Consider the following 27930-nt stretch of genomic DNA (forward strand, 5'->3'; position numbering starts at 1 on the left):
ATTTTCAGAAGAGATCTTTGAAGTCTTTTCTATCTCTGAGACTTCCAACAGGAGGCAAGTTCTACTTCAAGCCCTTGGAGAAAACTCTAACAACAGGATGATGAAAGCACAGCCCAAACCTTTACCTGCACATGACAGAAGCAACTACTGCAGGCCAACCCCAACAGCACACAGCACAGGGGCAGTATTCCTCCTCCAGCTTTCCCAGTTCTTCGTCCTGGCAGGTTCCTTAGTTCAGCAGTAATCTAAAATACTGGGGTCTGGCCCCACTATTTATATAGCAAATTCACTTCTTCTCTTGGTGCAGAGAGGCCCTGTGCTCAGCCAAAAACAGTTCTGTCCTCAATGGTGCAGCTGCCCAGTAGGAGAAGGAGACTGCATTGTCCAAGGCAGACAGGGCCTATTCAGGTGCAAGGGGAATCTCCTCCCACCACTCTAAATGCAGACCAGGCCTAATCAGGTGCTTGTGAAAACTCCTCCCACTACTCTGAATGCAGCCCAGTTCTATTCAGCCCCGCCCTGACTCATTCAGGAAAGGGAGGACACACATCAACGCCCCCACCGGTGGCCATCTGGGAGAATGCACATCCCCGTCCTCTGTCACTACAAAGTCAGACAGTCAATCCACACACCAGCAGAGGCACACAGGATGGCTAAGCACGAAAATACCTACTTTCTAAAAGGTATTTTTAAACACAGAATGTAAAAATCACCTTTACTAAAAGATGCATCTTTAGATCCTGAGTTCAGGCATACTAAACGTTAACTTCCTATCTGGTCTCAATGAGAAGTTATATTTATTAAATGTTATAAATGAACTCCTATTCTAGCCTATGGAACAGATAACCTTTCAATAGTGAAAAACAAAATTGCCAGTATTTCACTATCAGGACATGCCACACACATCAGGGCATGTCCTACCTGTCACATACACAGAACCCTGCGCACAGGATTATCTTGGGCCTACATTAGGGGTGTCTTACATGTAAGAAAATGGAAGGTTAGGGCCTGGTTAGTGGGTGCACTTGCCAGGTCGACATGGCAGTTCCAAACAGCACACAGACACTGCAGTGGCAGGTCTGAGTTACATTTACAGGCTGCTCATGTGTGTGGCACAATCAGAGTTGCGGGCTCAATAGCAGCATTTGATTTACAGGCACTGGGCACACACAGTGCACTGTATTAGGGACTTACCAGTAAATATAATATGCCTATCATGGAATCACCAATCCATCATAACAATTTACAAGGAGAGCATATGCACTTTAGCTCTGATCAGCAGTGGTATAGTGCCCAGAGTCATAAAACCAAGAAAAACAGGGTCCAAAACAGGAGGCTAAAAAGTCTGGAGATAACCCTGCAGGACAAGCCAGGTCTAACATCGATGCATTGCTATTTGTTTGATGTTAACTTTTAACCATTGTTAGCTTGAATGATCGTTTGGTCGAAGAGCACAGACTATTCTCAAGTATAAACAATGCACTGATTAGAACAATGAGTAAACAACAATATTCCCTGCGTTCTATCTAGAAAACAAGTTTTCTTTTTTTTGTACTGTAGTGTAGTCCTAATAGTACCCTGTCATGCAGGACCTACGCTGTTTACGGATAACATATACTGTGGGCTTGGTGGCAAACTGAGTCGGTACACCCCCACCGCATATGTTAGCCTATGGTTTGCATTAGCTAGCTCGCAGTGCCACTAGAATCTCCTGCTATCAGAGAGATTCGTTTTTGGCAACCTCAGAACACAATAACCTCAGACTTGTGGAAAAAATATACTACTTTTCACTCAGTCACTCGTGCTTGCTTATTTTGCTCTCAGAGAGATACAGAGAAGAAATCATTGAGCGTTTTTTCAACAAGAGTTTATTGTACTGTAGTTCTTCTCATGTAAAATAAATGCGCTGTTACAACTGTAACACAGTAGCAGAGATATAGAACCAGCAGTACAGTGAATAAAAAGAAATAGTATTGCTCTACAATTGTGCAATAGTCACAAACATATGCATGAATATGAAATGCATTTATAAAATAAAGTGCGTACTCCTAAGATGCCTGTCTAGATATACCTAAGTGTACCTAGAATGTGAGTAGGTGCGAAAGAGCTAATGAGCCTAAGAGCCTAATAACCTAGAATCTAAGAGCCAAGAATCCCGCTAGGATTTAGTCGAACCCCCATACCTGAATAGTGAGAGTGTGGGACTTTGTCTTGGACTTGAGTTGGACACCCTGCAAGGGATGGTTAGACCACTGTCAGCTGGAGCGATGGAATGCCGAAGCCACAGCGTCTCTGGTCTGAGTGTCAGCCTTGAAGTCTGTGTTCCCTCCTGCTTACTGATAGCAAGAGGTGCTGTATTTATACAGTCTATGTACGTGTGTTACCCATTGTTTAGTATGAGGATGACGTTGGGGATTAAACCTTTGTGCGTAGATGGGAGAGGTGAAGTATGCCCCCGTGGAGAGTGTACTCATAAATTATTCATATGTGCTAAGGATGACGTCTTAGCAATATCGATAGGGGAGAACCCACCCTCATCATAGAACTAGGTGAAAGGTTTAGTCCTTAAAATGCATCAATCCTTATAAAGCGTTCAGTCCCTATAAGGCATTCTGTCCTTATTTGGAGCTATGTCCTTATTAGGCCCGTTCATATGAAATTAAGGGGAGATGATGTAGGGAAAGAGTATGATGTTCTCTAAACCTGTGTCAGGTTACCGATATGAAATATAACAGTGTCTGTTGCTGAAGGACGTGTTGCTATCTTTACCCACTGTCTGGAAGGATAAGATTGCAATGCAGTGCCTCTTAGTCAGTGAATGACAAGGCCTAATTAAGGGTCCTCTCTTTGGTACACAGTGTCCGGTGAAGATGCACGAGCTCTTGCCAAGATGACACATTTCCAATTAGTTGAAATGAACTTTGTACCGTGACTCAATTTTTTTTTTTATCCAGCGCATATTTTTCTTTGTAATCTAAAGAGCACAGTAACCAAAAAGGTCACTTGAGATGTGGTGCTCCATAGTTACATGTATCTTTAACATTTAGATTAAATGTGGCCTGCTGCTTTTCAACCATTTGATATTTAATCTTTTGTAAACGCCAGATTTTTAATCAGTCCAGTCCAACAAGCAAATAATGGAATACATGAAGCATGTTATCATCATATATAGGATGTATTCTTGCTTGAATATGGCTGTCCCTTTCTGTAGCACTGATTTGCACTAGCGTCCCCGGAATTCTGAGCAGATAAATAGAGCTGATGTGGCATGTCATGTTTTATAAGCAGATACTCCATTTTGCCCACTTTGAGCCATAAAAATAAACGACCTTTTGAAAATTCAATATTGCTGAATAAGTGAACTAAAGACCCATTCATAGGTCTGACGTTAGATAATACCTTTTGATTTTACTAAAATTATGTGCATAAGATATTCACTTAATAATCCACTGGTCTTTTTTTGTGCCATTCACATTTTTCTTTCTCACACAACAGCATACAGCATGGGTCAACGGTGAGCCCACTACCCAGTAATTCATGGCATTCTGCACTTTTACAAGGAGCACATCAATACACAAAGTAGTTCATTTCATTGCCATAGGCTACTATGGCAATGTGTGGTTTTGGAGACCCGAAAAATATTTTTGCTTTTAGTCATTGTTGGACTTGGCCCTTTTTACAGGGAACTTTTCGCCTTCCTCCTATATTTTCTCAGACCTGTTTTTGTTGGTTTTATGACTCTGGGCACTTTACCACTGCTGATCAATGCTAAAGTGCATATTCTCTCTATTGTAAATTCATGTATTGATTAGTGACTTCATGATTGGATTATTTGATTTACCTGTCAGATCTTAGTATAGTGCACCATGTGTGCCCAGGGCCTGTAAATCAAATGCTGCTGGTGGCCTTGCAGCACTGGTTGTTCCACCCACAGAAGCAGCTTGTAAGTGTGTCTCAGGCCTGCCATTGCAGAGCACGTGTGCTGTCTGTGACTGCCGTGTCGACTTGGCAAGTGCACCCACTTGCCAGTCGCGAAACCTTTCTTTTTCTACATATCAGACACCCCTAAGGTAGGCCCTAGGGCAGAGTGCATTGTATGTAAAAGGTAAGTCATGCCCTGATGTGTGTGGCATGACCTGATTGTGAATTATAGCCTATTTTGTTTTTCACTATTGGAAGGCTACCTGTCCCCATAGGCCAGAATGGGCAGTTTGATTATAACCTCTTATAATCCTAACTGACCCAGGGAACATGGTAGAATAATATGCCTGAACTCAGAATGATAAAATACATATTTTAGTGAAGTTGGTTTTAGCATTCTGTGTTTGAAAATACCACTTTTAGAAAGTAGGTATTTTCTTGCCTAACCATCCAACCTGCCTCTGCTAGGTTGTGTATTGTATGTCTGGTTTTGTGAGTGACAGGGGCTGGGGGGCTCCAGGAGACAGGGTGAGTCAGCACTAGGTTGAATAGACCTTCTGCATTGGGAGTGGTGGGAGGAGTAGCACCTGGGCCTGAATAGGGCTGTGCATGCCTTCCACATGCTGACTCCACCTCCTGTGGTGCGTCTGATGACCCTGGCCCACATTGACAAAGGAAGAAGGTGTGCACTGGCAGAATGCACCCAGAGCTGGTTTGGATTAGGTACAGGACCCTCTGCCTTCAGAGAACAAAGAGAATAGTAGTATAAATATGGGGACCCAGACCCCAAGACTTTAGATCACTTCTGGGAAAACAAGACAAACCTTTGCCAAGGAGAAGAACCAAGGAAGCTGCAGGAGTTTGGACTGCCCCTCTGTCAGTGTGCTATTTGCTGGGTTGGCCTGCAGTGGTTTCTTTATTGTCAAGGAAAGGAGAAGGAACTTTTAAGAAACTTTCATCATCTTGCCGACTATTTCTCCAAGGGCTTGAACTTATGCTTGACTCCTGCTAAAGTCTCAGGGCTACAAGACTTCACCACCAGCTCCCCTCTGAATTTCCTTGCTGGGAATTCTGTCTGCAGAAGCCTGTGTGTCGCTGGGAGCTGGAAGCGCGACTCAATGAGAAGAAGCGTGTCGCTGTCGCAGCTGTGCCGACGCATCGCCGGGTAAGCGTGTCGCCGCCGTAGAGGCCGCCACCGCATCACCAGAGATGCGTGTCTACACCGCAGTTGCTTGCCCTCGCATCACCAGAGATGCGTGTCGCAACCGCAAGTTTCGCCGTCGCACCACCGGAGAAGCGTGTTGCAGGGCCTGTCGCGGCTAAGAAATTGTTGAGTCGCCGCACGGCCGTCGGGTGTGCATGCATTGTCTTCACATCATCACATCAAGGGCACCATCTTATCGCATCGCACCAGATTGTCACATCGCATCGAGGCGCCATCTTGCTGCATCGTAACCGGAATGCAGTACCAGAATCAACGCATCACCTCCTCTCCGGTAAGGAACAAAACGCATCCCCTACTCTGCGCAAGCATTGAGGAGCGATGCATCGCCTCCCCCGAAGCAAGAAACCAATGCATCACCCTCCCTGGGAACCTTTTGTTTGTTTTGCGTTACGCATCCAAGGTACTTTTGTGAGAAACGTGTTGCATTTATCATCAACTTGAACTAAGTTACTTCTACCATCTTTAAGTGTATTTTGAGTACAGTATTGTGGATTTTTTTCGTTTGTGGTTTTATGTTAAGTCTATATAAAGATCACTTTTTTTATACAACCTGTGTAGTGTTCATTTGTTGTGTTTTCACTGTATTACTGTATGTGTTCACAAATGCTTAATACACTGCCTCTGGGATAAGCCTGTCAGCTCGTGCCAAGCTACCAAGGGGGTGAGCAGGGGTTATCCAGGAGTGTAATCCCCTTTTCCTGACTAGAAGCAAGGGTCCCTATTTGGACAAAGGTGTATACCATTGCCAACTACAGACCCCCAGTTCTAAAAGTAATCTTTTTATATAGACAAGGGCCTGGAGACCTCCCCCTAACAATAAAGGTTACAAAAACCATAATAAAGCTAAATGAGTACTTACCAGGCCAAAAGTCTGGCAGCGAGTGCTAGACCTAGGTGCATATTTATGGGGTGCAACGTGTTTGTACCAAGCAATCCATTGCGGGCCTTAAGTGGCTTGATAAACCAGGAGTAACGCAAAGCTGTGCAAACCGCTGTGCTGCGTTGCTCTGCCCCAGGGAGGCATTCCTTGGGCATTGCGTCGGTGTTTCCACACAACTCCCATAGCTTTTGAAGCATTCACAGATTTACCATCACTAGTAGACCTGGAAATGCACCAAAATGCTACGACTTCTCAGGGGAGGCGCAACAAGGAGAAATATCTTTACTTCTTCCTGTTACTTCCTCTTTCTATGTGTGCTGCATTCTCCGCACACATAGGAAGAAGAATATGCCTCAGGGGATTGTTTTTGTGCACAAAAACAATAAACAATCCTGCATGCAATGCGGGCACTATTGCACAATGGTGCAAGGGTGCCTGCATTGGCTGTAGGCAGCCTATTGTGCACCAGCGCTGGGGAAAACGAAAGAATGTGCCATATTTTGTTAAATGTGGGGCATTCCTGCCCTTTTCTTGTAATGCAGTGCATTGCAGCTAGGTGACTCACTGCGCAGCACAGCATTTCTTTTTAATAAATAGGCCCCTTGGGGAATTTTCCAGTGCTTGCTAGATATGAATGGCCACTTAAAGAGCACCATAACCAAGTCAGAACATTCTAAAACGATTTCTTCCCATTCTTAACATGTTATGATCTATTCTTGGAGTCGGATTAAAGAAAGTACCCTGGGGGTTGGTATGGTACAACAGATTGTTACACCCATTTTGTGTGCTCCAGGGGATTTGGCATTGTTTAGCTTTGGCTGCAGCATCAACATGCTCCTGCACTTTGGATTGCATATTCTGTAGCTAATATGGTGCAGCATCCTTGGGTGTGCCATTTTACATAATTGGTCACTGATATTTGATTACTCCGCTTTTAAGTGTATACTTGGCTTGTGTTAGTGTTTGATCAACTATTATACTTTTTCTTTCTTTCAGTGGTGGCAGGTTGAAAAGGTGAACCCTATCAAGTTATATGAAGAGAACAAAGTCATAGCTGGATTTTCTCTCTTGAATCTGCTTTTCAAACAAGGCCGAGCCACCCTTATCAAAGGTGTAATGGACAAACTTCTAATGCTGTACAATGAGAAGAAGATCAAGCCATTGGTAGACTCACTGTGGGCCCTGGAAGAGGTAAGATGCCATCTTCTCTTATAATTCCCGTCCGGCTTATCAACAATGTGCAATATCTGTATTGGATTTGGCAATGAGACTGAAGAGATAGTTCATCGCCTACTGACTGGGTCCTTGAACAACTGTAATAGGTTTGCAACCACTTGATTGTTTGCAAGGCAAACTCCTCTTTTCATCTTTTAATTAATACCAACATGGAAAATGCAATTGAGAGATCAAAATAGTGCATTGTTTTTACAATAAATCTTTTGGAAATAGCTTACTTTTATCGAAAAACACTTAAATAAAATACTGATAAAAATCATGTTTTAAAGGCATCAGGAAGTGGATACTTTTTTGCTCATTTGATTTTGCTAATTTTTGCTGCTCAAATGTATTATATTACATTTTTTCATACCAACTAACAATGCCTTTAAATGGACCTTGGCACACATTTGCCTCCCTAAATTAAGAAATTTGTAGCCCTCGACAGACATGAACCGAGTTAAAAATTACATACACTGAAGATGTTGGATTTACAGCAATAAAACAGTGGTTATGTGACATTGTGCAGCGCACACAGATTATTCCATATGAAGAATGGGCTTCACCGCAACAAGGTGCCTGAGAAATGGTGACAGAGTCAACTCTCACGATATGAAATTACAAAATGTGAGTGGCCAAGTACAGGTAATTCAACAGAGAGAAATATTCACTAAAGGTCGAATTTACAAGGAAGCTGGTGAGAATGTGCAAAACGTTATCCTAACAGGTCACTCCCACTTTGTAAGCACATTCTTAAAATGCTGAGCAGTTGCAGATTTCAGAGTAGTCAAACACATAAGTTCCACATAAAGAAATTACGCAACTTGCCCTTTTATCAGTATTTACCATAAATTTCACGTGTTTCCACCCTGGAATATCCGTGATACACCCCTGTGAGCATATTTATTCATACTTCAAATCCTGCCGTACAAGTAAAATGTTAAGATTTAGTAAATCCAAATACAAAGTTAAATCATAAAGAATGCATTACCTCATAAAATGCAGCAAATTTGCCCCCCCAAAAAATTATGTAAGATAGATCCGGGTGTTGGAATGCCATGTGACCGCAGTGAAAGTCCTTAGCTCGCTTTCCTCAACAGTGCTACAAAGAAGCAGCTGACACAGTCAGCAAAAAGAGAGCGCTCCCCATTCCCTGCCGTTGAAATGGGGTACTATGCACCATAGCTAAAGTTCTATAAACAACCATCAGTCATAAAGTACCTTTAGGAACACTGATGCATGAATGCATTTTTTGCATCAGTGGTGTTGTACACAAATTGAATGGACATTACAAATCTGAAACCATCATTTTGATCACCCAAGTGCCAAAGGGTAATGCAGTTATTCACAACAATTCAGACAAACTCTTACTGCCTGCAGAGGTGGATGCATCCTGCATATTGTTTTTTATGGAAAACTTATGTTTTAATAATTTTGTAATGCTGAAAAATCCATGGAATTGCTATGAAAGCTTTTTTGAAGTACAGACCCAAGTCTCATGTGAATGTACAGACGTTTTATGTTCATCTTGTACACGTCTGCTGGAGTAAGGGGGCTTCACACAAAATAGATCCAACATATTCTGAGCTATTCTGAGTGACAACCCCAAAATATCACCCTCTTGCAATGGCTCATTTTAATTTTCAAACTTCTTAAATAGAAACCCTCTGATGAGCTTGAATTTTGAAATGCTAGTTATCTCATTCATCAGATTTTTATTTTGTTTTGTTTTTCTACTGTTGTTTTTGATTTTTACGTAAAGTAATACGAGACAGAGGACGTTATTGTATTGGTTTATTATTATCATATAATTTATGTTTTATGGGCACTCTACCCTGATTTCTATTCTACTGTTAATGAAACACTTTAATGTTCATAAAGAAAGTTTTGGATTTGGATTTCTTTTATTATTCACAGACCTCTTTTAATATTAATGGATAGAAACCCTAATATATTTTGCAGGAGTTCTGTCATAGAAGCAAATCCATTTCGCAAATTCTGAATTTGGTAGCGAACGAATGCACATTTTAAATGCCTGCTTGATAATATGCAAGTTATAAATAGAGCTCAAATGGATTTTGCTGTGTGATTAGCTGAGCCATATTTTTTTTATGCGTTTCACAAAAATCGCTAGACACAGAAGGTTTTAAAATCAACCCTTGATGGTATCTTTCAAAGTCCCTTTCTTAGTCAATGAGTTTGTTGCCATTGAACAAGACACTGACACATAATGAAAAAGTATGTTTTCAGCCAGTGAAGAGGAAGGTTGTGGTGGCCTTTCAAATTTTCTGGCCGGCTATATCATCATACAGCGACTCCAGTTCACTGTCCATATTAATCATGGGATGGTATCTGCACTAGTGTTCACCAAAGATGAATTCCTGACCCCCGCTTGTACATAGAATCTTGTAATGGTGATCCCGCTCCCAACAGATTGATACAGTAAACTGTGCCCTTTTGAGTTACTACTGCCTTATGGGTGCTCTGTGAGGGTAACCCCTTTTTGAAGAATAATGCTCTTGTGGTGTCTTTTTTCTCCAGCTACGTTATCTGTGTTTTTTGCAGAGTTCTTTAGTTTGCCTGATAGTTCTCCGATATATATCATAATAGTCAGACAATCTCCCTTAACACTACTACCTTTCTTTCCAATATTGTGCCAGCCCTGTGTGGCTATGTCACAGGTAAAAGCAGCACTTCTGTGGTGAGGTCATTGCAGTGACTAGAGGTCTAAAAGAAATCTGGAGACCTTACATTGAACTGGTAGACAATGAACTCTTGGCTGTGGTTCCCACTTCATTTTTGATGCAACATCAGTGAACTCAGAGACCATAGGTTTCGAAGCATCTTGTAATAAAAATTAATCATAAACAATAAACCAGTGATACATTCAGACAATTGATGTCACTTCACATAATCGTTTCCCACTGTATCTTAATAGCTTTATTTCTTAGGACATCAGAAAGACAAAATGGCTGCAGTCAGCACATCTGAAAGCTTGAAAGGCTGAGAGGATTACTTAGACACAAGTAAGTTAGTGAGTATGGTGGTCTTCCTACACAAGAGTTGATGAAGTAGGTTACTGGGCAGTGATGTGTAGCCCTATTTTTCAGGATGTGCCTTAGAGACATACCTACATCTAAGGATCAAACATGGTCTCAGGTGGTATGGCTACACTACATGCTTCATAAAGTGTGGTTTTGTGTTTCTATATAGCCAAGTATGTTCAGTGAATTCTGCATTATCTAAAGTATGTAAATTATATGATGCTTTACTACATGGTTTGGTCAGACAAAGGGACAATTTGACACTGAGTTTCTGTTCCTAAATATTCTCCTATGAAAGTTTGTTTCCCCTCACATCCAGGCAGGTTTTAAACACCCTTAGGCTTATAATCTGCAGCCTTCAACTCACCAGCCACCCACAAAAATCCAGGTGATGCATTGCAGTCATGTATAAGACCTATTGTTGTTTCACTCATTAAGAGTTACTTGTCTTCAAATCCCTGATATGCCTCCTTTGTCCCTACCTTTTTTCCACTTCCCAGATTGGCTTCTTCCACCAGATGTGCATAACTTAGTTAACCAATAATGTTTTCAATAGGAGAGGAACCATCTCATCACATTCATCAACATTTCACAAAACAATGTCTTTGAGACTTTCACCTCCTAGATGAAGACTCATCCCAGGAGATGTAGGCCCTTATGTACAGTTTGTCAGATGGGATACTCCATCACAAACATGGTTGTTGTCTTGTCTGCTGTATTACAATTGCATTATAGCCTATGCCACTTACAATACGGAATATCCATCACATATTGGCATAATATTTCATCCACCAAACTCTAAATGCAGCCTTTACCCACCACATAAAAAAGAAACAACTCACTGAGCAAACCCATGCTAAGGTTTGTTTCTTGTCTGCTCTCTCAGAAGTCACTGCCCTTTGCTCCTGGGGCAAATCGATCACTTTGCCATCCACATTACATCAAACACTTGCCAACCTGCCACTATGACCAAATAACATGGCTCATCATGGATTCCCCCATATGTACACTGAGGCATGACTTCTGATTTAATTTTGTGCCTAGGTGTTAGGAATAGGATCTCAGTTTGTTTGTGGATCTATCATGAGGAGCTTTTGGGACATCCACATTTGTATACACCGATTCACGGTTCTGCACCCGGGAGTACCTGACGTTGTCCAAGTTAGACGGAGGCTACGAAAGCTATCGTGAAAACTGCCATTGGTGTAGGCACTTCTTCAGAAAGTTGAATAATTCTTCCAATACACGTGATTCATTCATTCTTTTCTGCGGGTGCAGCACCGTGAATTGGTATGGGTGTCCTACAATTCCCAGTTACAATTGGATACACCACCATTTAGGATTGTCCTTACGGTGAGACATATATCTTCTCAAACAAGGGAAAATCCTGTCGCGTCAACATGAGATATATAGGACCCCATGAGGCTTGGACCTTATTGATAACATATGATTGAAACTCTATGATATTCAACCAACTGTAACGATTTTCTTGATTAGGAGTTACTTTTCCATTACAACACTCCTACCATAATTGGAAGAGTAGACTCAGTTTAAATTTTGGGATACTGGGGCTGACACTAGATTTTAATTTGTACTGAGGAAGACCCTATTTGATGATCCTATAATCACACTGTTACCTGGGTCGAAACATCAGCGTAATATTCTCTCATGTCCTGAATCTCTGTCACCATATATATAGAGGCATTGTGAGTTACTGTTGAAATTCAAAAGGGGACAGAGACTTTTTATAGTTGTGATGTTGTCTTGTCTTGTATGAATTTGAAGGTTTATTTCACTATTTGTCACATCAGCCATTATTTTTGTCACTGTCATTACGTTATTATTTGTTTACTATATTTGTCAGCCTATTTAAATATTTAAAAATTCTAAAAAATTATTTTGATATATAAAAAAATCATTTTTTTTTAAAAGACGATAATAAATGATTATTCGTTTGGTCCTTGTGAGCAGTTCAAGGTAATTGAATTATCATCTATAATCTTCTTAAAAAGTACTTTGTTCATAAAAGAAAACTTTTGGTTCTACCCAATGGAGCCATTTGTAGTTTACAGCATTTCACCCTTGGCAGGCAGGGCCTTCCCGACACAGCAACATAAGCCCTTTTGCTAAGTCAAATCTTGATTTTTAAAAATAATTATTATTCGCCCTTTGGGAAGTCCATAGTAGCTCAGCAGGCAGGGTGCTACATATTACAAAGCAGGGCATTTTTCTTTTATATTTAACATGTCCTGACAGTGCAAATTCAAAATTGTCATATTCACTTTAGCAGGGCTCCTAGTCCTATAGACCAACATGGGGTTACACTTGCCCACATGCTAAGTGCTAACTTCCATTTGGGACCACCAAACATAGAAATCTAAGGGATCAAATTAATTGTTACATTAAAGCTGACTTTATTCTTGAAGTAGGATTTAAAGTAACTTTTAATACAAAGGTGAAAGTCACCACTTTCTTGCCCCAATATTCTGGTAGCCGTTGCTGATTAACTGCAGCAATTGCCATCTGAGACAGCCTACTGCCCTACAGCTAGGAGGTGTAAAGCTCTCCCAGGAACGGAAACAAAAGGTCTACTGGAGGGAGAAGGTGTGACCTCCTCTTGAAGGATGGCCCATGTGTCAGTTGTTGTCCTTCCTTCTGTATAAATGTCTAAATGTTCAATTGTCATTCCTGAGATAAAAAAAATTTTTTTAATTGTTTTAATGATTAAGTTTTGCTTTATGTTTATTGATTTGTGCAAACTGGTTTTTATAATTGTCTTGTTTGACCTATTGCTATAAAGGGACTTTTAATATGCTAATAAACTTAAATTGATGCTTTTTAACTAAAGCAAATCTTCTTTGTGGTAACTTTCCAACATTCCATCTGGAGTGATTATAATCGAGTGTGATAGTGTGTAATTGGCAGAATGGAGTAAGTGGATTTTCTATGGTGTAATTCTCTATTCTAGTCCAAAGAGAAAAATCTTTTTGACTACACCGTGTGTGGTAGCTACAGAAGGCCGAGCTTCAAAGGGACTGCCTCCTCTGAAAGGCAAATGTGAGTCGCTTTTTTGCTTCCTCTCTCGCTTGTGTAGATAGACAGGCCGCCATCTCCCTGAGAGGAGGAAAACCTGTTGCATGACCAGTTTTCTAGAAGGGGTGGCTAATTATACTGGACACCCCTCTGGGGAATGCCTTTAGTTCTGAACTAGGGAAGAAGGGTTCCGACATTTTGGATTTGGGCAGAAAGATGCACTGTGGGATTGTTTACTGCCAACTCACAGTAAATCATGTCAGAAGGGGTAGAGTTGATGGGAATGTTAGTCCTATTGGCTAGGGAGTCCTTCTCACCCACAAACTGGACATTTTAGATAAAGGTGGCACCCATGGCTACCAGCCTCAGAACACAGCTGGACTCTGAAAGGACAGAAGAAGGGCTGCACCTGCTAAATTTGTGGACCTGAGAAAGGAAGGCTGCACCAAGGAAGACTGCTCCTGCTGAACTGACACAGGACTTCAGAAAGGAAAAAGGCTGCTGTAGGCTTGTGGAAGGGGTTGGAGTCCCTCAGATCCCTCCCATTTATGCAGCCATAGAACGGATTAGCACTTTTAAGACGCTTTATTGCAGGTAAGGTTACAGGAGATTACACAGTTCGACTTAAGGATATGTAGCACCACTGTCCCACTTCATTCAAGTTTGTCTCCTCTGAGTCTTCGTGGGTGGGGTTCGCTTCTCCCGGTGGGTTGTTTGCGCCGTCAATCGAAAGATGAAGCAATAGGAAAAAAAACACAAGAGAAAAAAAAAACAAGGATTAGGCCATTGGCCTGTGATGCCACACAGGGGAAAAAAAAGGGGGGGGGAGTGCGCAAGCCTTAACCCGTGTCCTGACTGTGAAGTGCCTAGGGTGAGGGAAGCAGGTGGATGTAGTTTTAAGTGCCACTCTTTAGTCCTGTCCACCACCCTTTAAAGGAAAGAAAACGTGCTAATGGCACTTGCCTGAAACCACGACCCTCCAGGTCCGTGGTGGAAGGAGATCCAGCCTCCCCACTCGTCTCTGGAGTGCTGGTCTTGTTCGCGGTGCTCTGAAAGTGCTCTCCCGAACAGCTGCTGGTTTCCTCCTCCTCCTCCTCCTCCTCCTCCTCTCTTGGGGTCGATTGCTCTCCGCCGCTGCTGTTGTTCCCCCTGCTGCTCCTCTCGCTCTTCGCCTCGCTGCTCCTTTTTGTGTCCTTCTCCCCGCTCCTTCCGTCCTCTGCCTCGTCGCTTTCTCTGTCTTCCACCTCCAATCGGCGAACGCGCCGATCTTCTCCCGGCGTCTCCTTATGTTTTCTCTCGTTGGACGAGGTCCCGTCGGAGTGCGCGTCAGTCACTAGAACGCTGCCTCCACTTCCGGGTCGATCATGCGCCGCCACCATCTTGGAAGTCCCGGGCGCGGCGGTGACGGCGGTGTCTTCCTCACATTGCCTTCCCCCTGTGAATGGACGATCGGGCCATTCCGAGATGGGTAATCGGGACAGAAAGTCTACGTTGGTTTGCGACTTCCCTGGGACGTGCATGGTACTGAAAGTGAAAGGCTGCAAGACAAGAAACCAACGAAGGACTTTAGGGTTGGAGTCTTTATGGAGAGAGAGCCAGGTAAGGGGAGCATGGTCCGTAAGCAGAAAACAAATACGGCCTAAGAGGTAGTATTGAAGAGTCTCCATAGCCCATTTAATGGCCAAACATTCTTTTTCAATCTTGGCATATTTAGTTTCCCTCGGAAATAGTTTCCTACTGAGAAAAAGAATGGGTCGTAGATCCCCAGAGTCACCTGGTTGTGATAAAACAGCCCCTAGACCCCTCCTTGAGGCATCAGTTTGTAAGACTAAGGTCTTCCGAAAATCAGGACAGGCTAATACAGGTGCGTTTCACAGAGACTTCTTTATTGTCTGAAGGCTCTGCTCGTGGGTCTCTGTCCAGGTGAAGTGTCTGTTTATGTTTGCTTTCGTGAGAAGATCAGTGAGGGGACTTGCCATGGTGGAGAAGTTGGGTATGAATCGGCGGTAGTACCCTACTAGGCGTAGGAAGGAACGAATGTCTTTACGAGTCTTGGGACGAGGGATTTTTGTTGTCGCTTCCAGTTTGTTAATTTGGGGTCTTATCTTACCTCCCTGTATGTCATATCCCAGGTATTCTATGTGATCTGTAGCGAACGTTGTTTTCTTTGGGTTGAGAGTGAGGCCTGCTTGTCGTAGGAATTGAAGGACCCTTTCTAGGTGAAGCATGTGGGCTTCCCAATCTGGACTGTGTACAACGATGTCGTCTAGATAGGCGACAGCGTATGACTGGTGGGAGGACAGGATAACGGCCATCAGTCTTTGAAAGGTGGCCATGGAGACCAAAGGGGAGTACTTTGAAGTGAAATAGTCCAAAGGGGGTTGAGAAGGCGGTTTGCTCTCGGGCAGCAGGAGATAGCGGGATCTGCCCGTACCCCTTTGTGAGATCTATAGTAGTCATGACCCTAGCGTCACCAAGGCGCTCTATGAGTTCATCTACCCGTGGCATGGGATAGGCATCGAATATTGATATAGCATTCAACTGACGGAAGTCTATGCAGAATCTTATGCTTCCATCGGGTTTGGGTACTAGGACTACTGGGGAGGACCATGCACTTCGTGACGGCTCTATGATGTCTGCCTCCAACATTGCTTTGATTTCCTGATCTACGGCCTGTCTTCTAGCAGCTGGGATGCGATAAGGCCTTAGCTTTATTGGTTGGTTATCTGTAGTGATAATATCGTGCTCAACCAGGTTGGTTCGGCCTGGTACTCCTGATATTACATCAGCGAAGGAAGAACACAGGGTTAGCAATTCCGCTTTTTGCTTCTGTTTTAATTGTTTTCCTAGCTGCAAGGAGGTTTCCCCTATGGGAGGGTCTGGTACCAAGGATATGTCTAAGGTCTTATCCATTGTCACAAGGTGTATGGGCAACGTCCGGGATAAGGACGCTGGGGTTGGTTCATTCCAAGCTTTCAATAGATTGATGTGGTATATTTGTCCTAGCCTGCTTTTGTGGGGTACGGCTACTCGGTAGGTAACCGGAGTGACCTTCTCTATTATCGAATAAGGTCCTTGCCAGGTGGCCAATAACTTTTTCTCGATTGTGGGTAAAAGTATCAACACTCGGTCCCCCACTGCAAATTCTCTTAGCTTAGTACCTCGATCATATAACCGCTTTTGGTTGGTTTGGGATTTTTCCATGTTGGAATGGACTTCTTCCCAAAGTGTTGACAGGGTCTCTTTGAGGGAACTGCTATATTGTAGTAGGGGTTTTCCCTCGTCTTCTTCCCGAGTCCACTGCTCTACAGCCATGTCTAAGAGGGTACGGGGTTTCTGTCCGAATAGTAATTCAAAGGGGGAGAAACCAGTGGATTTTTGCTCGTGTGTTCTTATGGCGAATAATACTAGTGGTAATTGTCGGTCCCAATCCCTTCTGGTTTTATTTACACGTTTCCTCAGTATTGTTTTTATAGTTTTGTTATATCTTTCGACCAGCCCATCTGTCTGAGGATGGTATACAGATGTGCGTATTTGTTCTATCCCTAGTAATGCGCATACCTGTTTCATCAGTTTTGACATGAAAGGTGTACCCTGATCAGTGAGTAACTCATGGGGAAAGCCTACTCTTGAAAAGAAGCTGATCATGGCCTGGGCTACTGCGGTGGTAGTGGCTGAGGTCAACGGAAACGCCTCTGGGTATCTAGTGGCATAATCCACCAACACGAGTATATATAGATGACCTCGAGTGGACGGGAGTAGGGGTCCTACCAGGTCCTGGATAACAGCCGTATGGTGACAGCCAGTGTCCAGTAAGGCCGTTACCTGTTTTCCATTTACATATACCTTCTTCCTATATGCCTTGGAATGGTCTCCCGTCACCAGTACCCTTCCACGAGAGTAACCGACTTCCATAGGTTCTGGGGGTGGAGTCCGGGTAGGACAGTGGCGGACTATATGTCCTCACTCTCCGCAATGAAAACATTGTGGGGTTGACATGGGGCTAGTTCTAGGGGTGGGTTTAGGCGAGGGCTTTTGGAAGGGAGGAGTTTTTTTCTCTGCTGAGAGAGGAGATTGTTTGTTTGGGGCTTTATGTCCTCCTATCGGGGCTCACTGTGTTGATGCTTTAAATTCCAGGGATCTATCATAAGCACAGGCCAGATCAACTGCCATCGTGACCGTTAAATTAGGATGTTGTTTAATCCAAGATCTCGTACTGAAGGGAAGGGCTTCCAGATATTGTTCGAGGAAAATCTTTTCCGTCACCTCCCTCCATGGAGGTGGAAGATGGTTGCAACCAGCGGGTCCCTAAGTCCCTTATGCGAAAATATAAGGCTCTAGAGTTGTCCCCAGCCATCCACTTCTCTTTTCTAAAGCGACTCCGATAGTACTCCTGATCGCATCCTAGATGTTCCAGGATGGCTTTCTTTATTTCTGCGTAACTGGTCGTACCTGCTGGATTTGCTGTTTGGTAGGCAGCTTGTAGCTCGCCTGAGAGTAGGGGCGCTATATATTGTCCCCATCTGTCTGGCGGCCAATAGGCTGTGGAGGCTACTCTTTCAAAGTTTACAAAGAAGTAATCCGGGTTGTCGCCCGTCTGAAACTTCTGAAGAACCGAGCTAGGCACGTTAGGGTGTACTCTGGTACTAGCCATGGCATCTGTGAGACGCAATATTGTGGTTTCTTGTGCCTGCTGATTGGTAGTTAAAAGGGAGGACTGTTCTTTAATGGCTGCATGTAGTGCCTCTGGTTCTTCGTTTGACTGTTTAGTCTGTTGTTCTATAAAGAGCTGTAGGTGTCGTTGGCCCTCTGCCAACTGAGTTATGATAGCCTCCATTGTGACGGGTTGGGTCATCTTGACTAGACCCACCTATCCCACTTCTGACATCACTGTAGGCTTGTGGAAGGGGTTGGCGTCCCTCAGATCCCTCCCATTTAGGCAGCCATAGAACGGATTAGCACTTTTAAGATGCTTTATTGCAGGTAAGGATACAGGAGATTACACAGTTCGACTTAAGGATATGTAGCACCACTGTCCCACTTCATTCAAGTTTGTCTCCTCTGAGTCTTCGTGGGTGTGGTTCGCTTCTCCCGGTTGCTTGTTTGTGGCGTCAATCGAAAGATGAAGCAATAGGAAACAAAAACACAAGAGAAAAAAAAACAAGGATTAGGCCTTTGGCCTGTGATGCCACACAAGGGAAAAAAAGGGGGAGGGGGGTGCGCAAGCCTTCACCCGTGTCCTGACTGTGAAGTGCCTAAGGTGAGGGAAGCAGGTGGATGTAGTTTTAAGTGCCACTCTTTAGTCCTGTCCACCACCCTTTAAAGGAAAGAAAACGTGCTAATGGCACTTGCCTGAAACCACGACCCTCCAGGGCCGTGGTGGAAGGAGATCCAGCCTCCTCACTCGTCTCTGGAGTGCTGGTCTTGTTCGCGGTGCTCTGAAAGCGCTCTCCCGGACAGCTGCTGGTTTCCTCCTCCTCCTCCTCTCTTGGGGTCGATTGCTCTCCGCCGCCGCTGTAATTCCCCCTGCTGCTCCTCTCGCTCTTCGCCTCGCTGCTCTTTTTTGTGTCCTTCTCCCCGCTCCTTCCATCCTCTGCCTCGTCGCTTTCTCTGTCTTCCACCTCCAATCGCCGAACGCGCCGATCTTCTCCCGGCGTCTCCTTATGTTTTCTCTCATTGGACGCGGTCCCGTCGGAGTGCGCGTCAGTCACTAGAACGCTGCCCCCACTTCCGGGTCGATCGAGCGCCGCCGCCATCTTGGAAGTCCCGAGCGCGGCAGTGACGGCGGTGTCTTCCTCACAGCTGCTTTAATCACTTTGTGGTGAGAAACTACAAGGGCTGGACTGTTCCCACTTCTGCCTAGGACCAGTGAGTGAACTCCAAGGGATAGTTGCCTGTCCTTCGGTTAAGCTTCAGGGACACAAAAGCTAAATAAGCCTGGTCTTGCAAAGTGCCCGGCTGACCTGTATCCACTGGACATTGCCTCAACTTCACTGGTGTAGCCCGAGAGATCAAGTCCTAGTCCCCAAGAGGTGTCCCATAGGTCCTGCACCCTTGGCTGATGCTAGAATATACTCTTGCTCCCCACACACTGCAACGTGCAAGTGTAAAGTAAAAGATAACGCTTTTTAGGGAGAGAGTCAAAGACTCATATTATACCACTACTTGCCTGGTTCATGGATAGCCTCGAACAACGTAAAAAACCAAGGCTCTTCACCGGACTGCTTGACTTTACCCGTCTGTCAACATTGAGCCCAATGCCGGCATTGAGCTGCAGAGGACGCCGGCAACCTTACCATCAATGAGAAAAAGAGCTAGAAAAGTTTCTAAGTGTGAAGGTAAAATCTTGACCAGGACCAAACCGGCGCCTGGATCCAACTCGACTTTCCCTGTACACTCATGTTTGAGGCTCATAGTCTACTGCTAAGAGTAAAAGGCTGTGATTTATGAACTTTTTAAAACGTTTTTGAATGAAAAGCAGTGATTTATGAAAATCTTGCAAAAGTTCTAACTCTGGTTCCCTTAATCTGATTTTTGTCATTTAAGTGTCTATTTAAATAATAAAAATATATACTATTCAAATGAAATTGAATTTTGATTTCTATTGTTTTGTATTTATTTCATATTACCTGTTTTGGTACAGGTCAATTCTGTGCGCTTGTTTTCGTTTGAGTTAAGTCTGATTGTTCTGTGCCACAGCTTCCCAGGACTGAGCTAAGGTTTGATTTAAAGAACCCTAACTGGACCTGATACAGAATAATGACGTTATTATTGGGTGAGGTATCACAACCACCACAACTAATAATCCACTTTCTCACAGTAACTAATACGCCGATCAGAAATCCTGTGTCAGTGCTGTGCCCCTCTGGGTTTCCGTGCCTAGAGGACAGTGTGACTACCCAGCGTTCTGTGACAGTATGCGTGACACTTATTTTATCCATTGATATAAATGTAGAACAGATGTTATTACTACCAACTTGCAAACTTTGGTAAACAATTGTGCTGTAGCATTACTTTGATATTTTTTCCTTTATGTACTTTGTTCTATAGTGATGTTGGGCAGTGCATACTGCTATACATAGAATAATTGAAACTACGCCATTTCTTTACGGGAAATTATGCTGGCTGTTTATATATGCCTGCAGAGTAATGGTGCTGTTACGCACTCAGCATGGCTTGAAAAAGGGTACTATTTTATGAGCTCTCCTGCAAACCTACACCATTTTATGTGGGGCAGTAAGGTTTTTTTTTAAAATAATTAACTGAAATCTGTCATTCTATAGTCCATCTTTCTTAGTCTATATACAGACCCATCTCCAGTGCTTAATTTGTAAAGTAATAAGTGCCAGGGCCCTGCCCAAGAGGCCACTGCAGCTTGCACCACCCATTGCTGCGTCATCTATGCCAATGTCATTACCAAAACAACTACAACGATCTCTCTCGCCTGCAAGTGCGACAGTTCCGATTATTCTAGCTCCCCAAAGCTAAAGGAATGGCTGGGGAGCAGGTATTAGTACATTTTAATGTATATTGTACTCAGAAACAACCAAATGTTCTGCTCAACTCTAAATTAGATGAGCGGCGCCACCATGTGGCAGATTGTCATAAGTGTGGTGATAACAATTAAGTGCTGGTGCCTAGCACCGGAATCCACCGGCTCAGATTAAACACTGCGCACCTCTTTTTGACATCGAACATATTGCTGGCAATCTAACCCTTACTGTCTTCCGTGATTCCCGCCTCCTTACTAGTGGTCCATAATAGTCCATAACATGGTGCTACTGAGCAGAATACTGTTTGCATGGCCTAGATCATATAGGAAAGGCGTTTGTCAAAGATTGCTCACAGATAAGACAAGTATTCAGTGCGCGTGCGCAAGACAGAGGGAGACGCAGTAACTGGGTCACAGAAACAAACAGAACTGCTGTGGTGCCACTGCTTCTAACTGAAGCTGACATACAAAATAACGTGCGATCGAGGCAATAGCATTTACCAATATTAATTGTTGTCCCTGTGTTTTTCAGTGTTTTAACCGGCCATTCGGCCAATGTTAGGCGTATTTGTGCTCAACAGACATCAGCTTCTCTAGGCTCAATGTTTGGTATAGCAGCGCACGAAGGCACCTAAATGAGGTCTCGCTATATCTTGCCAGCTATTATATCCTTTGTGTAGTCGTCAGCCCAAGAATGCGCTGCCCCTGCTCCGACGCGCCTGCATATGTTTTGCACGAGGGGCCGCATCAGAATCGCTTATTTTAATCAAATGTAATTTTTGTAAAATGATCTTTCATGAATGTGACGCTTGAACAGTAGACCTGTGTCAGCCACCTTGTTTTCATAAAGACATTTTAAAATGTTGCCTATTGAGTGAACTTTCTTGCTACTAAAAATTAAAAGAACAAATGTGTATTGTAAATGGTTCTCAATAACACACATTGAAATGCAAGTGTTCGAAGGGTACATTTTACTTTATTTTTTAAGCAGAACCGTAGCAATTTGGTCTGGAGCTTTGACTCAGTAAATTCCTTTGCTTGCTCTGTTTTTTTTTTTTAATTGTTAAGATGTGGCTGGCCAATTCAGCGGGATGGGTTGTGTGCATTCTTGGTTGCCTGGCGACCAGATTACAGAGCTGAGAGAGCTGATACAGCAGTCATGCCCTGAGCGCTGCCCCTGGCAGCAGCATGCGCCTTCCTGCGAGAGCCAGCGTCGTATTAATATATGAGAAACTTTAAAGGAACAGGAGCTTGAAAACGGTTTTTAGCCGTTGAGATGAAAATCCTAAATTGGACTTTATTTGATAAAAAGTGAGATCTCGCTTCAGAATCAAAAGCGGCATAAATTGCAACATTTTTTTTAGACTCATTTCAGAAGCTTTTTTATGTTTACTGATCAACTTGGATAGAATCTCAAATAGGAATGGCAAACTCCCTCAATACCAGTTGTGCGGAGTGATGTCGACACTGGAGATACCAGCCTTCTTCATAGTTTACCACTTAAAACCAATACTTTTCAAAATCCATTTTCCAGGAGGAAATTATGCTCAGAAAAAGGCTCAGAACTGTAGAACCACATGCGGTAAACCACCTGGTATTTTGGGTCCGACAACTTGTAGGTACCAGTAGCTCGGGTGAAGATACTGTCTGGAAATGGTAACTCTGTGACTGACGTTTCCACCTCCAATTACCGGCTAACTCGTACTGGGCTTTTTTGATAGGTTAAAATAAATAATGCACACACAGAAGGACGTGTTTAAAGAGGGGTATGGGAGTGAAAGGCAAAATGCACCATATAAAAAATAGTTCTTGTTTTTCTGGGTGCTATTATGGTAGTCCATAATTCCAGTACTCAGCTGATTGGGGCCCTTGGAAGGCATGATCGTACTTCTCCAAAGCTGGGTAGGGTAGTTTGATGCCAATAATGAAACGTATTCCCATCAGTTCATTAATTTTAGCTTATAAAGCAAATCACCTTCATTTTCCCTACTTTTTTGTGCTATATTCGCAAAGTATAATCAAACTTGTTGCCTTGCTTCTCATCAGGATCTTTTGACAGTGCCTTCCACCTCATTTCTCTGAAAAGGTGGTAGACCTCCTCATACAACTACCATTAGAGAGGCGCTCGCTGCTCCTCCGCAAGAGTGCTGACATTTGGCTGTGCAGTCTGTCGGCCTCTGGCTCATGTTCTTTTTGTAGTTAGCCCCAGGAAACGTTGGCATCAGTGCCCTCTATAAATACCTCTGAACAAAACTTACCTTAGGTGGAAGGATGAAGTGCTCCAGAATAGAAAAATTATCCGAACAGTGAGGTGGCGATCGGAGGGTTTGCAACATTAAGGTGGTTGTGCAATTTAATACTGTTGATGAGGTCTGAGATATAACTGGATAGGGCATATATGCAGGAGCAGCCTGTGCAGGTATGAGCGGTGGGCCGGGTTGGTGGGGAATTCGACAGATGACCACAAGGGAAAATTAAACAAATACATTTTTTCCCTCATTGTCGTCTGTCGAAATCACCCCCCCACCAGGACCCACTGCCTCACCGCTCTTACCTGCACAGGCTGTGGCTGCATATATGAGGTGAGAGCAGCCTACAGAAGGTTATAAGACTAGACTGATGTATTTAAACACCAATCCAATGAATTAGCCTCTCAGTCAGTATGAGGAAGTGGGCTGGATGTGGAACATTATCTACTTTATAGTAGGCACATTTTAAGATTCTTTCAGGAGTTACAGAGGGAGACTAAGGATGAGGTCATTGCAGGGATCCGTTTTCTGAGGAATAAAATAGCATGTTAATCGGGATTTTGGTGATATCAGTAATGAGGGGGGTGAATGTTTTGCTGTTCTTGAGTAGGTTGTCTGAAAGATGAAGGATGTTAGTATTGAGGTGAAGAAAAAGGGAAACCAAATAATTTTTTTGTCAACATTTATCCAGTGATTTAGGCCACAGGGAAATGACAAAATGAAATCAATGTGGAAAAGTTTTTAGAGAAGTGAGTGAGGGAAAGTAGATAGTATTAGTCAAGGTAGGGTTGAACTTTTGTCAGTGATATGTAATTAGGTGCTAAAATAAGGAACAAACCTCTACTAGAAGGTAACTAGAAGATTTAGCTGGCGTCAGACACTTAATGGGTGGTTATAGCACCAGAACAAGATATAGTATCCAAAAATATCTATGCATAATATTAAGAACCTTTTAGAGGGACAATGTTTTCGCAATATGATCACCTATAGCAGATGAGGTCAGCGCTTTAGGTGTACCATGACTCTCAATAGAACATCCCTTACATTATCATTCTTTAAAAGTCAAGATCATTCTATCACCAAGAATTGACTTCAGATGACCTTCTTAGGGGGATATTCTCAAGAACGTGTGTCAAATATCGCAAAATTTGCTTAACGCAACTTTGCACATCGCAGTCTATCGTGGGAAAATAACACAGTATTAACATTGTATTCTCATCCCGGCGGCACCATGCGATAGTCTCACGATAACGCGCCAAATGACCGCGTTAAAACGAACGTGAGGCTGAAAAAATGCGAAACACGAACGTGGAAAAAGTTGGGATGTGGCTAATCGCGTTCCAAAAAGCAGCGAAAACCAGCGACAGGCCTGCAATTTCCATGCGTCATGTGGGAAAAAACACTGAAAAACACAAACAAGATAATACAACCTGCCTAGCACCAGGGAGGAAGCAGGAGCAAGTACAGAGGATGACCAGAACCCCACAAGCCCCCAGGTGGACCTGCCTGGGATCTCGGGATCACGGAAGGGCAAGAAGACGAGGAAGACGAGGTTCAGTCCACAGGAAATCAGGATCATCATCACAGATGTGATAGAACACCACCCACAACTGTTTGTCACCCCCAACGTGCATTGGCAAATAAAAATGCAATATGGCAGGTCATCCTGGACAAGGTGAATGCAGTCGGAGTGAGGAAGAGGACAATTGGAGAGGTCAAGAGGTGCTGGAATGATGAGAAGCGCAAAACCAAGAAGAAACTCGCTGACAACCAAGAGGCAGCATAGCAGACTGGAGGTTGCAGTCCAGCGGAACACCAGGAGATGGAAGAGATGGAGGAAATGGTGTCCACAGCCATCCGTGGAGAGGCGGTGGCAGGAGTTGAGGGTCCGGACACTGCTCGACATGACCTGACTCAACAGCACCAGGGTGATTTCCGAACAGGGACTGGGGATGGGGGAGATGGGCACAATGGCACACATGCACAATTAAGTAGAGCACACTGTACACCCACAATGACTCTAGAGCATGTCCCTGATCCAATTGGCCCAATGCAGAACACATACAAACAGCAAGCTGTCCCCCCACACACCACCAATCCCACAACCAACCCATGCACACGTGTGAAAACCAGCAAATCTGCATGTCTGTGAGTCACACTGACAATGCAAGTGACACTGCATGAAGAATAGCATTGTTGCAGTCCAATTATCATGACATGCTGCACACATCCGGAAATGAGCAGGTCACACCCTGACACATCCACGTGCACACACAACCCAGAAGGCAACAACACATCTGTGGATAAACCATGCCCAAGAGCCCAAATCAGCCAAGTCTGCAACATCTCAGCACTGTAGGAGCACAGAAGTCAAAGGCACACTGCCCCAAAGGGATAAGGGGCAGCAAAATCACAGCTGCAGGGGTGACACCCCCAATGCAGCGCACACACATAGCAATAACAGCACATCAACATTGACGACAATGTGGTACGAAGTGCAACACTTTCACTGCAGAACAGAAGACACAACTGGTTCCGTTTGTGCATAGAAACTGGTCAATCACATCTGACAGAGCAGGGAACTGGAAGATGATATTGTACGTGTACAACCTCAAATCCCTGATGTAGTTAAAATGTCCATTGTCCAGCATGAAATAGTCAGCTACTCCCAAACTGTCACAATGCACATTGTCATGCAGTCTGTATGAAACATGTACAATTCGTCAACATACATGGAACACACTGTCAACCAGCATCTCCCCTTTACATCGCAGAGGGACAATCAACAGCTCCTGCAGAGCAGACCAGACCAGACATCTCTTCAGTGATGATGAAGAGGACCCCTTGGCCATCTGCCCGGCACCCTCCAACAGCTCGTGGACAGCCTCCCCACCCCACCCCCAGGAGCAGTGCACCCCCTGCACAGACCACACAGCAGGAAGCACCCACCACCACGACTGGCTCCCAGCACCTCACCCAAGAACACATGGCATTCCAAGACTGCCAGAAGGAGGTGGCTGAACATATGAGGGTGGGGTTCACCAACATGGCAGCCAAACTGGATGACATAAGTGGGTGTCTGAGTCATATCAGGGACCACTTACACTAACTAACGGACACCCACAGTTCACACCATGATGTCCAACAATCCATGCCCGACACTGTTGGAGTCATGCCTCTGCGAGGAGAACAACTGCCTACTCAGAGTGCCCTCAGTGATGTCAGCCGAGAGTGGGCACGGATGATGAGGATAATGGAGAACATGGAGCATATGCGTGCGGAAAGAATGGCGGCCACGGATGCACACTAGTAAAAAGTTGTATCTTCCATGCCCTGCAGATCCTTCATCATGGCATTGCTGCCAGTCGCAGATGAATGCTGCTGGTACTTCCACACACACATCTCCGGCCCCTGATGTGTCAGTGGCACACTCTGCTGCGGACCACACATCAGCACCCACATGTCAGACAGATGACATAGAGGACGAAGATGCGGGTGATTCCACCTGTGAAGTAGTACGAAGGAGACAGTAGCAATCCTCTCAGTCATATGCCCTGTTTCATCTTGCTGCTGCCCTCTGCATCATGCCCTGTAACAACACTTCCCACTTGTCCCCCGAAACACTCTGCGACACTCACCTTGGGCCTCGACATGGACTGCCATATTCTGTTTGCTCAACAATGACACAGCAGTCACACTGCGGACTGTCCTCTACCTCTTCCGATTTACTTGTCATTCCCTAAATGATTCTGGCTGGCCAAACCCTGGTCTACAATGTAATGTGGTATTTACATGGCCATGTACTGCTCCAGCTCCGACAACCCGAACAAATCTGAATAAAACATTCAAAATGACACAGATGTGTCATGCCCATAATCGATCAAGTTTGAAAGTATGGATGAATGTAAGGACATTGATTGAACAAAAAGGTACACCCTGGGAAATGAAAGCAATGTGCATGTGTGACCGTGACACACATAGGCAGTGAGATGACTGGGAATGTGTGCACTAGCTGTGGCCTCAATGCACAGAAACAACACTCGTGCACTTTCACAACTTGGCCCCACGCAATGTTGGGAATAGGGCTGTGTATGTAATGTCTAAGTCAAGGGCAGGCCTAAAGTAGTGTCCCCCATCACATTTGACAACAGAACATCTCTTCGCATACCTACTCACACTCAAATGGGTGGACACAGCCTGTAGTGATGAATCACATTGATACACATGGCAAGAAGTTGGGCACCATGCTTACATTGCTGAAGACACGTAAGAGCACAGGTCTATCAGCAACTATCCCAACCACAATGTCTGGCTCACAGAGGTGAAGCTGGCAATAGGGACTCACCCCTCAGTGAAATGTGTCTGTCAGTCAGTCCCTCACTGTGTACCGACAATGCTCATTGAGGCACACAATTTGTCATTCTAATCAACACTCATCACAATTGAACACTAGTGAAGTTGCGTAGACTTATTTTGCATGTGGTTGTCAGTACAGGCAGGACAAGGGCCACAACATGCAGACCAATGCATCAGACACTAACAGGCAGCATTCGGTCACGGTACAGTTCCACGTGACAGCCATTGTGCAGGTGCCCAGGATGTCCTGCCATTGCGTTGGTGGCTCTTGTAGTACCGGCACACTTCTGACATGCGACAGTTATGTAGATGACATGCCACAGCTCGGAGCAATGAGTCGTATGTGTGTGCAACATTTGGACGCATGGGTAGTTGTGTACGTAAGGCTCAAGGGCATTCCATGCAAGAGTACCTCGAGCCAGGATTTCTGTGTCTGTGGTGTGGATACGTTGCTCTTTCACTCACCTTGGGCCTCGACATGGACTGCCATATTCTGTTTGCTCAACAATGACACA

At 44.1% G+C, this 27930-nt stretch overlaps 1 protein-coding gene across 2 annotated transcripts in view; it reads left to right on the forward strand.

Annotated features, from left to right (window-relative positions):
- Positions 1-27930, forward strand: part of VAT1L (vesicle amine transport 1 like) — a 781678-nt gene that overhangs the window by 525057 nt on the left and 228691 nt on the right. For both annotated transcript variants that reach the window (XM_085639998.1, XM_085639999.1), the window contains exon 7: positions 7023-7217. In XM_085639998.1, the coding sequence (XP_085496124.1) occupies positions 7023-7217 (195 nt within the window). The remainder of the gene's footprint in view (positions 1-7022; positions 7218-27930) is intronic.

This window comes from Triturus cristatus, chromosome 12, assembly GCF_964204655.1.
Source record: "Triturus cristatus chromosome 12, aTriCri1.1, whole genome shotgun sequence".
Lineage (NCBI taxonomy): Eukaryota > Metazoa > Chordata > Amphibia > Caudata > Salamandridae > Triturus > Triturus cristatus.